This window comes from Pagrus pagrus, assembly GCF_965226575.1.
Source record: "Pagrus pagrus genome assembly, chromosome: 16".
In the NCBI taxonomy this organism is placed as follows: Eukaryota; Metazoa; Chordata; class Actinopteri; order Spariformes; family Sparidae; genus Pagrus; species Pagrus pagrus.
In genome coordinates, this window is record NC_140200.1 from 29,759,368 (window position 1) to 29,772,168 (window position 12,801).

General features: G+C 44.2%; 1 protein-coding gene across 1 annotated transcript; it reads right to left on the reverse strand.

Annotated features, from left to right (window-relative positions):
- Window positions 1-652: 652 nt before the first annotated feature.
- LOC311272146 (uncharacterized protein) lies at window positions 653-6,924 on the reverse strand. Its single transcript, XM_084378314.1, has 4 exons — window positions 5,214-6,924; window positions 4,134-4,309; window positions 3,971-4,049; window positions 653-3,890 (listed from the first exon to the last, which is right to left on the reverse strand). The coding sequence occupies exons 1-2, from the start codon at window positions 5,797-5,799 to the stop codon at window positions 4,218-4,220; spliced, it is 678 nt and encodes a 225-aa protein (XP_084234440.1). The 5' UTR covers window positions 5,800-6,924; the 3' UTR covers window positions 653-3,890; window positions 3,971-4,049; window positions 4,134-4,217.
- Window positions 6,925-12,801: the final 5,877 nt, after the last annotated feature.

Below are 12,801 nucleotides of genomic sequence, written 5' to 3' on the forward strand. Positions count from 1 at the left end.
ATAAAGAGATGTCTTAGTGCAGCTTTAAACTGCACTGAATATCCACCTTTAGCATGTGGTTTACCTTATTCTATATAGGACGAAGTGTGAAGATCCTTTTTACATGTGCAGTCATGTCACTGATGTTCTCCCCACTGAGCCTGTGGTAAAAAAAATCACTGAATAAAATATCATAAAGTGTCAGCGTGAAGTGCTGCTTCTTGCCCCTCACTCCCATGAAGGCTCCATCTCCTACTCTGATTCTCCCCATCCACCTTCGACATGATTAATGAGCCCCTTTGTTGTCTTAATACCTGATGAGGCTATGAGATCAAAAGGAAAGAGAAGCACAGGGACATGCAACTGTTAGTGCTGCTGTAAATTTAATCAGACCAGCTACCTGTGAAATGAGCCACTGAAGACAGACCCAGACCACACAGTGTGGTCTGTCTGGGTTTTTTTTTTACAAGAAAACTCTACAGGACACCTTTAAAGTCTAGACCAGTCAGCATTTATTTCAATTCTTTGGTCTATTACTCATTACTGTGTATGTGTTGACAGAGTAGGGCTATACAGCGGCACGGCATTGTGAACCCAAAAGTTAAAAGATCAAGCACCGAATACAAGGATGAAAGAATATACTGAAAGAAACAAACATGAATTGGAGACGCTCTGCTGTTTTCCAGGTCACCTACACACAACTGCACTCAGCTGCGGGTGCAAGACTTTTATTAAACATGCCCACAATGGATATCAGACAGCTGGCCTGTCAGTCAATCAATCAGTCCTCAATCAACTCAAACAATCAATCAATAAACATAACATAACATTAAGTTTGCCCATCATAAACACAAAATAACAAATAAACATTTAGTAATTGGGAGCACCAACTCAACACCCCCACTTGCTCTCACATTATTACATCAAAAAAAAAATTCAGAGTTTTTTTTCTGTTCATTTCAATTTTTTTCCAGTTATCTCCAAACATAAACTTGGCAAACTTAGGCCTGGACTACATGAATACGGATATTTTTTTAAGTGGATATGTTCGTCCTCGTTTTAAAAAAAAACTCTGTCCACACCACAGAAATATCTCTGTCCATACGAAGAGGCAAAACGAAAACGATCGCCTCTGAAGCCTGCAATGCCATGCCCGGCCGATAGGTGGCGATTAGCAAAATGTAAAATACCACAGAAGAAGAACGTTATGAGCATGCGCAGTCAAACGGTCCAGAAGAAGCAGTCAAACGGCGGCAGTTAGGGTAAGAAGTTATGGCGAAGAAAACGAAAATAGAATCTTTTGTGTGGGCCGATGATGAAGTGGAGTTGTTGCAACAACGTTACGTTCATGTGTAGAGCTGAGATGAGACCTAAAAGTGCAAAGCACACATAGATAGCCCGGTACATGTCGGCCATTGTTGTTGACAACCGTTTTGCTTCAATGCGCATGTGTGTACGGCTTGTTGCTCGGTGCTTGATGTCATCGCGTCAACACCAGCTCCATTTAACATCGCTACATGGATCCACTCAATCGTATATTTTTTTATTTCTCCACTTTTTTATCCGTTTAAAAATATCTCCGTTTATGTGGGTGATATCGCCGTGTTCGAGAGTTGAGAGGCCCAACTGGACAGAAAAATGTGCGTTTAGGAATATATCGTATCCGTGTAGTCCTGGCATTAATCAACTTAAATTTTGTTGTAAGTTTGGTCATCAAATCTGCTACCATCTGATCAGTAGGACAATACGTATGAAGTGGTACAGGATTTTTGGCTAAGGCAACAGTACCTTGGTTGTCCTCATACACCTTAGGTAATGCATATAGATGTTTATCTATGCCCTCTAAAAGTTGTGTGAGGTACAGACACTCTTGGATGGTAGTGGCAAGTGCAACATACTCTGACTCACAAGTGGACAGTGCTATGGTTGGCTGCTTTTTGGTTTTCCATGACACTAAAGTGCCGCCCTTGCTTAGGCTTATACAATAACCAGATGTACTTCGTCTGTCATTGACATCCGCAGCCCAATCCGCGTCACTGTATGCTTGTATACCCAGGTTCTCATCACTTTTCCTGTAACACAACTCTTTGTTATTTTGTGCCTTTGAGATACCTCAGTACATGCTTAACTGTACCCATTGCTGTTCGATAGGTTCAGTAAAGTACTGGGACAATCTGCTTACAATAAAGCTCAAATCAGGTCTGGTACAGACAGTCAAATAGATGAGGCTTCCTACTGCCTCTCTGTATCTTGTGACATCATTCATCAGTGCTGCATCATCCGTGTAATTCAGTTTTTGTTCACACGGTGTTGATCTAGGCTTACAATCCTCCATGTTGAACCTCTTGATTTATTTTTTCAACATACTTTGTCTGTGACATTGTTACACAGTTGTCACTCTGGTTAAAATCAATGCCAAGAAAATGTCCAAGTTTACCCAAGTCCTTCATTTTGAACCTTGCTGTAAGCATGTCTTTCACAACCTTCAATGCATTTTCATCACTTGCTGCAATGATTGTCATCAATCCAAATAACAATGATCATCTTATCATGTTCTGTTTCCCTTGTGTAAACACAGTGGTCAGCCTGCTTCTGTACAAACTTGTTTTGGGTAAGATAGTCATGCAAAACCTTGTTCCAATTCCTGCCCCATTGTTTTAGCATACAGTGACCTCTCTAGCTTACACACAAATTTTCCTGTGCTGCTTTCTGCATCAGCACTCTGATACTAGTCAAGTTAGCTGTAGGGGAAAATGTCTCCTCATAATCTACAGCCATCTTTTGACTGTATCCCTTGGCAACATATCGGGCCTTGCATTTCTCAGATCCATCAAGATTGTTTTTTAATATCATAAACCCATCTACCCCCCACTGCTTTCTTACCCTCGGGCAAGCTGGTTAGGGTAAATGTGTTGTTCTCTCGAAGTGAATGCATTTCCTCATCCATTGCACTGACCCACTCTCTTGATTTATCTGAGGTTACAGCTTCTGAGAATGAAACAGGTATGTTACACATAACTCCACAACAGTACTCTATGTGTGGCAAGTGGAGGGTGCAAAAGTTGTACCAACAACGCCACCTGGGGAGTTTCACCCCAGGAGAAGAAAATAGTTAGATACCTTTACTATGGTTACAGGCTGCTACAGGTTCGAAATACCTCTGTCAAGAGATGTTTTTAGAAAAATATAAAGACAATTTTATTTTACAGTTAATCAATGAAGTTCATCAAATCGACATAGGCTGCATAATATTTAAACATTTAACCTGGGACCAAGAGGAGGAGGTGAACAGGGCTGGGGCTCATCACGGCGGCCCTAACTCAAATCAAGGGAGGGGTTACTAACCAAAACACCTGTCTCACGGCATACACACACACACACACACACACACACACACACACACACACAAGGGGTTCGTGAAGAAAAGACCACCAGTAGGGATAGGGTCGCCGCCTTGGCCCACAACACCTGTCCACAAAGAAAAAAAGGAAATGTAAAACAGTTAAATGCAGCGTTTAAATATACAAAACGCACACAGACCCACACACACACACACTCCCCAAAGCAAAATACTTTAAATAAAGAAACAAACAGCAAAACAAACAAAACAAAAAGGTAAGTAAATGTTCGTTAAACAAAAAAAATTTACAAAATGAATACAAAATAACTCTTATTCACATTAACAAAAATAATTAATAAACCAACAAAATTCCTGGGGCCAACAAAGCCCCGACACCAGCTCTGTGAAGAGCCTGTCTTGTCAATCACTGCTCCATCACAGCTCAGGAGAGCCGAAGAGCCACAGAGCACAGTTCCAGCAAGCCAAATCAGCAGCGGGTCCAGGAGATGATGGCTTTAATATTTTTGGGCCTCACCAGCATGGTATTTACGGAGCGCCAGGAGGACATATTCTAGGACAACAGCACAGGACAATACAATCAGCTGGGAGCGAGCAACAGACTGAAAGCGAGGTGCGGACAACACGACTTACCACGTGGAGACATCACAACAACACACAGAAGGGCTTCCAGTGGGGCAACCCAGCCCCATGGCACCAACAGTCCGCCACACTGCAGCGAGAACAACCGTGTCACCAAACATATTTGGTACGTGAATGTAAAGGAGAGGCATTGGTGCCCTTTAACGCACCTTACCTGTGCGCTGCAGAAAATATCGTGCGTCTTTATGGCAACACACCAAGGACGCTCCAACGCCAGCACAGCCACACCACCTGGGCTTCACCACGCCAGCTCCGCCACGCCAGGCCACAGCCACCACCAAGGACGAGCGGAACAGGAAAAGAGAGAGTGTGCAAGGTGGAACCAGGTGCCTATATAGAGGTGCGTTCCCCGCCAATCAATCAGTGCGCCAGAAAGACACAGCGGCCCACTGCGAGGAGGAGTGAGCCGTGCTCCGGCCACATATGTTACTCTGGACTTGATCAGTCTCCTCATCAGACACATATTTAGACATGCTGCAATTTGTGTATCTGTCTGGCATGGTGTCTGCTTTGTGTGTTTATTAAAACATCTGTTCCTCACCACAGCGGCAGTCTGGACTGCATAAGTCCACAGTTGTTTTGGCAGACTACTTTCAATCAACATGCACCGTGCCATATCAAAAAGTGTGCGCCGATTGCGCTCAGCAGTGCCATTCTGGTGAGGAGAGTAAGGTGCTGATGTTTCATGTCTAATCCCATGTTTAATGAGTACAGCCTGGTAACCTTTTCCTGTGTATTCAGTACCATTGTCAGATCTGAAACACTTGACCTTGCCGTATGGGGCTGTGTCAGCTAGAAACTTCTCTGTAGCTAGTACTGTCATTTTTGTTCTTTAAGAAATACACAAACACTGCACTAGAAAAGTCATCAGTGAATGAAAGTGCATATCTGTGACCATCTCTGGACTCTGGGTGGATCGGTCCTGTCAAATCTGTGTCTACTAGCTCTAGAGGTGTTTTAGCTCTCACATCAGGGTCTCTGTTTCTGGTTTCAAAAGATTTTCCCAGAGTGCACACTTCACAGTTTGGAGGGGTTTGTTTGTTGGACCTTTAATTTTCATGCTATCAACAACACTTTGTAACCTCTGAATGTCATCGTAGTTGCAGTGCCCCAGAATCTCATGCCATGTCTGCATATCAAAACATCCCCTGCATTGGTCATCACATTCATCATCATCATTATTTACTAAATAAATAATATAGTCTGTCATGTACATGAATGTGTAATTTCGTACCGTCTCTGTGGATCAGAGCATCCTTCCCTTTCTTGAAGATCACGGTGGCTCCGCTGGCAGTGGCTGCTTTCACCAAGAAAATGTCTTGTGGATAGGATGGGATGTACCGGGCCTGCCTCAGCATGCTGCTCAGATGGCTGCCTCTGCTGTCAATCAGACAGACCTCTGCATCGCCGCAGCTCTCTGCCATCCCCTTGCACCTCGTGCCGTCAGCCAGCTCCACGCAGTGTGTCTCGGCCTGGAACTCCTCATCAGACCTCTTGAACTTGGCGAGATCTGTGATGATATGCGAGGTTCCCCCGCAGTCGACCATCAGGCCCCTAATGTTGACACCTGCTGCCCCCTCGCTCACTCGGAAGGCGTACTCGTTGTCCTGGTCCTCTGTCTCCCTGGAGACTTTGTGTGCTTCGTCTTGGTCTCTGCGCTGTTTCCTTCTGCAGGTGGTGTTCCAGTGTGTGGTGCTCCTGCAGTGACTGCACCACAGCTTGCGCTGGCAGGCTCTGGCCAGGTGTCCCTTCAGGCCGCATTTGAAGCACGCCAGGTCCGCTGCTGCCCTCACGTTGTCATCTGTTGCTGCAGCCCACATCTTCTCTGTGTCCTTGTAGATGCGTAGCTTTGTTTTAAACTCGGCAAAAGATATGGTCTCATCACGCTGTGTGACATGGACCGCAAATGGTTTGAAGGACTCAGGCAGCCCCTTAACGTCGCTAAAAGTTTCACCAACATTTCTCAACGCTGTGATTGCGGTCTCAGCGTGGATCACATATGTTAGATGATAGTTCTGTATAAAGGCTGATTATACGTGGCTTTCCTTTACCTTGGTAATAGTCTCTCAAAATCTTCAGAGCTCCTCGCCCGTCGTCGGCTGCCTCTCGTATTACCAGCGATAGACTTTTATCATCCAAGAACTGAATAAGTTCTGCATAGGGGAGAGTGGGGTAAGATGAGCCAGTGGGTAAGTTGACCCACCCCTTGTATCTAGGTAACCGTGCACGTTTTGTCATGTGACCATAAATTCAGGAAGCACCCATCATTTCCATCTTGCTGTGATGCAGAGAAGCACATGGGAGAAGTGGTAAGAATTTTTTTTACACAAAAAACAGTTTTTTGCTTGTCAAAGTAAATTTTCTGCATATGAGGTAAAATGACTGTTATGTCAAAGCAAATTTATCCAGGTCTAAAATTATATATTATACATGTTGGTAATTTGCTAACGTAAAAAGTCATGTAAATCTCATCATCTCATCTCATCTCATTGTCTTGTCCGCTTAATCCCTATTGGGGTCGCAGGGTGTTGCCGCTTTATCCCCCCTTTTGGGGGGTTGCGGGTCTACTGGGGCCAAATCCAGTTCTCAGAGGGCGAAGGCCAGGGTACACCCCTGGATGAGACACCAGCTCATCGCAGGGCCCTCTGATGGCAGAGGCTGCCTCCCAAGGTGCAAACTGCGCATCAGGAGCAATTTGGGGTTCAGCATCTTGCTCAAGGATGCTTCAGCGTGTAGCTCAGTTCCGCCCATGGGAGCCGGGGTTCGAACCAGCGACCTTCTGGTCGGTAGTCACCTGCAGTAAGTCATGTAAATCACTTCACTAAAGATTAGCCTGAATTTCTAAGCTAGGCCGTTTTTTCCAAAATGGTGGCTATGGGGCAAAGTGAGACAAAGGCTATGGGGTAAATTGAGCCAATGGTTCAACTTACCCCACCTTAAGGCATTGAAATTCAGTTAAGTCTCTGACATATAAAATTGTATTTCAGTTGAGTATACTCGTGGGCGAGGCTAGCTCAGCACCCCTAAAACTTGGAGTAAGAAATGTTGTTAGTCTAAAATTTTTGTTCGTCTTTGACAAGGTTAAATAATGTCCAGAACATACTCTGTAGTTTGTGGTTTAAAATGTATATGTTAAGGTATGTTAAGGACGAAAATGAAAACACCCCCGCTTAGCAAATGGTATCATCCTCTTCCCACCCGCTGCTTCTCCTCTGTACCTGCACCGCTCCACAGCCCAACCGTTGTCCAGTGCCACACACAGAGTGAGAATCCGTTTAGTTGTAGTGTTGTGAATCAACTAAGTAAGTTGCTCCAAAGCTGTGTCACACTTCTTTCCTTTTACCTAGAGTTGTTCGGAATCCGATACCATATCGGTGAGTACTGGAGTCCAGGCACCGCTTACCAGTTAGCTCTGTTAGCCTGGTTAGCTCCGTTTGCGCCATTAGCGCGACAGTCAAACTGGAGGGGTCCGTTTATTAAACAAAAACAGCAGTGCAACAAATAAACTGCGTACCTGTGTAGTGCATACATGTGTCTCTGTTAAAATGAGCCTCAAAGTAATGATAAACTTTAACAACAATCGGCAGTCATTTAAACATGACTTCACGCGCGTCTTTTCTGGTCAGTCGTCATGGAAACATGAAGCCCTGCCAGTGGTGCGGCGTTTGGACCAGAGTGAAAGGATTATCTAGGATTATTTATTATTAGGGCCCGAACACGAATCTCGTACGAGGAACTATTGTATCTGCTAGGATTATTTATTATTATTAGGGCCCGAGCACGAATCTCGTGCGAGGACCTATTGTATCTGCTAGGATTATTTATTATTATTAGGGCCCGAGCAGGGAACCTGCAAGGACCCTATTATAATTGTAATGATTATTATTAGGGCCCGAGCAGGGAACCTGCGAGGTCCCTATTGTTTTTGTAGTGATTATTATTATTAGGGCCCGAGCAGGGAACCTGCGAGGTCCCTATTGTAATTGTAATGATTATTAGGGCCCGAGCACGAATCTCGTGCGAGGACCTATTGTATCTGTAAGGATTATTTATTATTATTATTATTATTATTATTTTTTGTCTGTCCCCAAGATCGCATATTTGGCAGCCAGAACATGCCCCAAAACTCACCAAACTTGAAACATACGTCACATGTGGTGAAAAATTTGATAATTCAACATGATTGGGGGTGGGTGTGGCCAGGGGACTCCATAGCGATAACTTCAACATACAATTGCCGATCTGCCTCAAATTGGTCACACATGTAGAGGGGCTCGCCCTGAATACGTCTCTGCATCAGTAATGTGTTATATCTATAGTGCCACCCACTGGACACAGGAAGTCAATGAAGATGTCACTGTTGTGTTTTGTGTGACACGTATCCCATTTACAGTAGGTAGAACATTTGCATAGGCAACGGGCAAGCACACATCTGGGCGTACAGGCCTCCCACGGCGCCACATCCCGATATACGTGGGGGGGCGAGGGCCCGTTCATCACTGCTGGCAGTTTTAATTATTATTATTATTATTATTATTATTATTATATCAATATCACCAAAAACAAAAATAAAAGAAATGTACATATATAAAGAGCAATTATGCCACACTCAGAGCGAGGAATTAAACAGTTTGATAGCCACAGGCAGGAATGATTTCCTGTGGCGCTCTGTGGTGCATCTTGGTGGGATCAGTCTAGTGTTGAATGTACTCCTGTGGCTGAACACCACGTCATGGAGTGGATGAGAGCCATTGTCCAAGATGACATGTAACTTGAACAGCATCCTCCTCTCTGACACCACCGTCAGAGAGTCCAGCTCCACTCCCACAATGTCGCTGGCCTTGCGGATCAGTCTGTTCAGTCTTTTTGCGTCCGCTGCCCTCAGCCTGCTGCCCCAGCACACAACAGCATAGAGTATAGCACTGGTCACCACAGACTCAAAAAACATCCTGAGCATAGTCCGGCAGATGTTGAATGACCTCAATCAGTGGCGTCATTTGGCCTATTTAAAATATTCTTAAGCCCCCCCCTAAATAATTTGGTGTTTTTATTAAACTTTTTTTTTTTTTGGAATATGAGTTTTTTACAACCTGGACCTTATTTCTAGCAAAATATATGGTCATTTACTCACCCAGATAACTTTGGTGTCATTTGGAGTCGTTCGGACGAAAGTAGATCCAGCGTAGCGCCGATATATCCATATAATGCGAGTGAAGGGGCAGCGACACACAGCCTCTATATAACGCATTATCTGCCACGAAACTAGTTCATTTCACAAATATTTTGTCATGATACGCTAGCGCTATTCCCCTCTGAGTCCGGGCTCGTCCGTTATCAACATCCGGGGTCAAACTAGCAGTAGCAGCTACAGATAAACAAGCCGAGCTGTCGCGGGTGCGCGCGCAGCTCAGAGACGACATCCTCCAGGTCAGAGGTAGTAGGTCAACCTACAGACCCAGGATGTTGACAATAGACGAGCCCGGACTCAGAGGGGAATAGCGCTAGCGTATCATAACAAAATATTGGTGAAATGAACTAGTTTCGTGGCAGATAATGCGTTATATAGAGGCTGTGTGTCGCTGCCCCGTCACTCGCATTATATGGATATATCGGCGCTACACTGGATCTCATTTCGTCCGAACAACTTCAAATGACACCAAAGTTATCTGGGTGAGTAAATGACCATATATTTTGCTAGAAATAAGGTTCAGGTTGTAAAAAACGGTAGTTATCCTTAAAGTAAATAATCATATAACCTGTCATTATTCACTTAAATATGATCATAAATCTATCAGTTTCCCTTCACTTCATGTGTTCACGTGTAAGGTAGAGAGAGCCCCTTCAGTGCGTCGTTATCCAATCCATTCCACTTGTTCATATAGAGAACGCCCACATCACTGAAAATCCAGTCCACGTTTTCCCTGCAACCTTACTTGCACTCGGTACCTGCAGCGTGTGTTTACCTTGAAGCACACAGAGCCGACTAGAACAGCATGAGGAGAAAAACGTGAATGAAGAAGAATGGATATAAGAAAGTATTTCAAGAAAGTAAGTATTCATCACTGCTGGTAGAAACAATTAGTTAGCTCCAGCCCCCAGCTAACAGCAGAAAGTCCCATGTAATTAATGAACCAAGTGCTCCCTGTTTGACAAATAAAAACCTAGCTTGCACACTATAGACAATCTCTGCACACGTCTCACCTTTGTTGTTTCACGGTCAAAAGTTACATTCCAGCTCTAAAAGAACGCTGCTACTTAGCTAGCTAGTTAGTCTGAAATGCATTGTGAAGGCCCTGGTTGTTTATAGAGTTAAGTGTGCACTCTTTTTACCATATACTATCTTTGGGGTGACTTCCTTCCAGAGCATCAGCTACGTTTCTCACTTTACGCATGGATGCACACCGTGAAACAGGAGCTGAGCTCATTCACGTATGATTAGGGAGATGAAAGGAGCGAAACATCGGAGACTTATGGAGAGGAAGACATACAAGCCGTGTCTCCCATCTCTCATCATGGGCAACGTGAGATCACTGGGGAATAAGATGGACGAGCTTACAGCGCTAACGGGAGTGTAGTTTGATGATTTTCTCGGAGTCATGGCTACACACGGATGTTCCTGACCACAATGTTTCCAACGAGGGTTTCCACACTGTACAGGCTGACAGGGACTGCACTAAGAGCGGTAAGCGCAAAGGAGGGGGGCTTGCTGTTTATGTGAACAACAGGTGGTGCAATCCTGGTCACATTACTATCAAAGACTGCATCTGCAGCCCGGATATTGAACTGTTAGCTGTGGGTCTCCGTCCTTACTATTTACCCCGTGAATTCTCATATGCTATTGTAGTGGCTGTGTATATTCCCCCGTCCGCTAACCCGACGTTGGCATGTGACGTCATCCACTCTACAATAGCCGGACTACAGACTGCTCACCCGAGTGCTCTCATTATAATCTAGAGTGACTTCAACCATGTCTCCATTAAAAAAACAGACAAAAAGTAGACAGTAGTAGTTGGCAAGAAATGTAATAAGTGTGGGAAAGACAATAATTTTGCTGCTAAATGCAAGACAAGAACAGAGAGTAACAGGAAAGTCAGACCTGTACATGTTGTGGCAGAGGAGGACAGTGGCACTTATGAGGACATTATTGCCATAACAGAAGTAGGCAGGGTTTCCACCAGAAAACTTGTTAAGCCCGGTGGTAGGGTGGCCCACCAGCGGCCCACCGGTGCCCAAGCGTGTTTTTTTGTGTCAGGGGCCTGACCCTGACCATTGACTGATGGCAGGGCCTTATAGGTAACAGATTCATTAATGGAGTAGTAGAATTTAGAAGGAGTGATTCCATAAGGCTTTAAGATCAATGTTAAAAGTTGACTGGAAATTTGAAAATATTATCATTATCATGTGTTATTATAAGACATTTATGTAACACCAGGTCTTACAGATTGCACTCTTGAAATGCTCTTCAAACAACCACAAAAATAAATAAATAATAAAAATACTATTTAGATAAATAATATCAACTGTCTGCACTTAAAAACTAAAAAACAACTGCCTGGTGTCTCCAGAGATTTTTATTTTTTCCTTAGAGATTTTTACAATCTGGAGTCACATAAACATGACCACGCGTCTTTTTCCGGTCAGTCGTCATGGAAACGTGACAATCACGGATCTACCAAAGATACTCTGTAATTTACTGTTTGGACCAGAGAAAACAAACGTGTGTAAACCAGAACCGTACGAACTGAAAAATTAAACACTGGGTCATTTTCACATCTGGTGAAAGCACCTCGGCTCACAGTGCTTTTGATATACAATAAAACCGAGCTGAAGCCACTTGGTAAATGCAAGGTCAAAGTCAGAAACCCCAGAAACAACAAATTGTACAGACTGGAGTTTCAAGTGGTAGACCAGAATGACAAAATCCCGTTATTGGGCAAAAAAGCCAACGAAGCCATGAAGTTAATCAAAGAGTAAAGTATAAAGTATAAGAATATCATGGCCATTGATAGTATTGTCAGAAAGGAACTAAAGGCGAGGACAAAGGAGGAGAACTGTAATGAACATATGACGATAGAGAAAATCAAAACAGAGTTTGAAGATGTGTTCACTGGTGATGGCTGTATGGAAGGTGAATACCACATTGAAATAGACAAGAGTGTGCAACCAGTGAAACTGCCAAAGCGCAGAGTGCCTGTTGCTATGATGGCACCGCTGAAACAGGAACTGAATGATCTGGAGAAAAGAAGGATCATAACTCCAGTAGAAAGAAGCACAGACTGGATAAGTAGTATGGTCTCAGTGATGAAACCAAAAAGAAAGAAAAGAATCTGTATAGATCCAAAACCACTGAATCGAGCACTGAAGAGGAGCCATTTTCCCCTCCCTACAATTGATGACATCCTCCCAGAACTGTCAAAAGCAAAAGTGTTCACAGTCTGTGATGTCAGACACGGCTTCTGGCATGTCAAGCTAGGGGAAGAGTCCAGCTATCTCACCACATTCGCCACCCCATTTGGCCAGTACCGATGGCTGAGAATGCCAATGGGGATAAGCCCAGCACAAGAAGTCTTCCAGAGGACGCTCCTACAAGCACTCAAGGGCTTACCAGGAATATACATCATCGCAGATGATGTGTTGGTCGCGGGTGAAGGTGTGACACTGGAGGATGCAGACAAAGATCATGACAGGAAACTCAGATGTTTTCTGACCAGGTGCAGAGAACGAAACATCAAACTGAACTTTGATTAGCTTAAACTACGACGACAGGAGGTACCCTACATTGGTCACCTGCTAACAGCAGAGGGGTTGCGGGCTGACCCAGA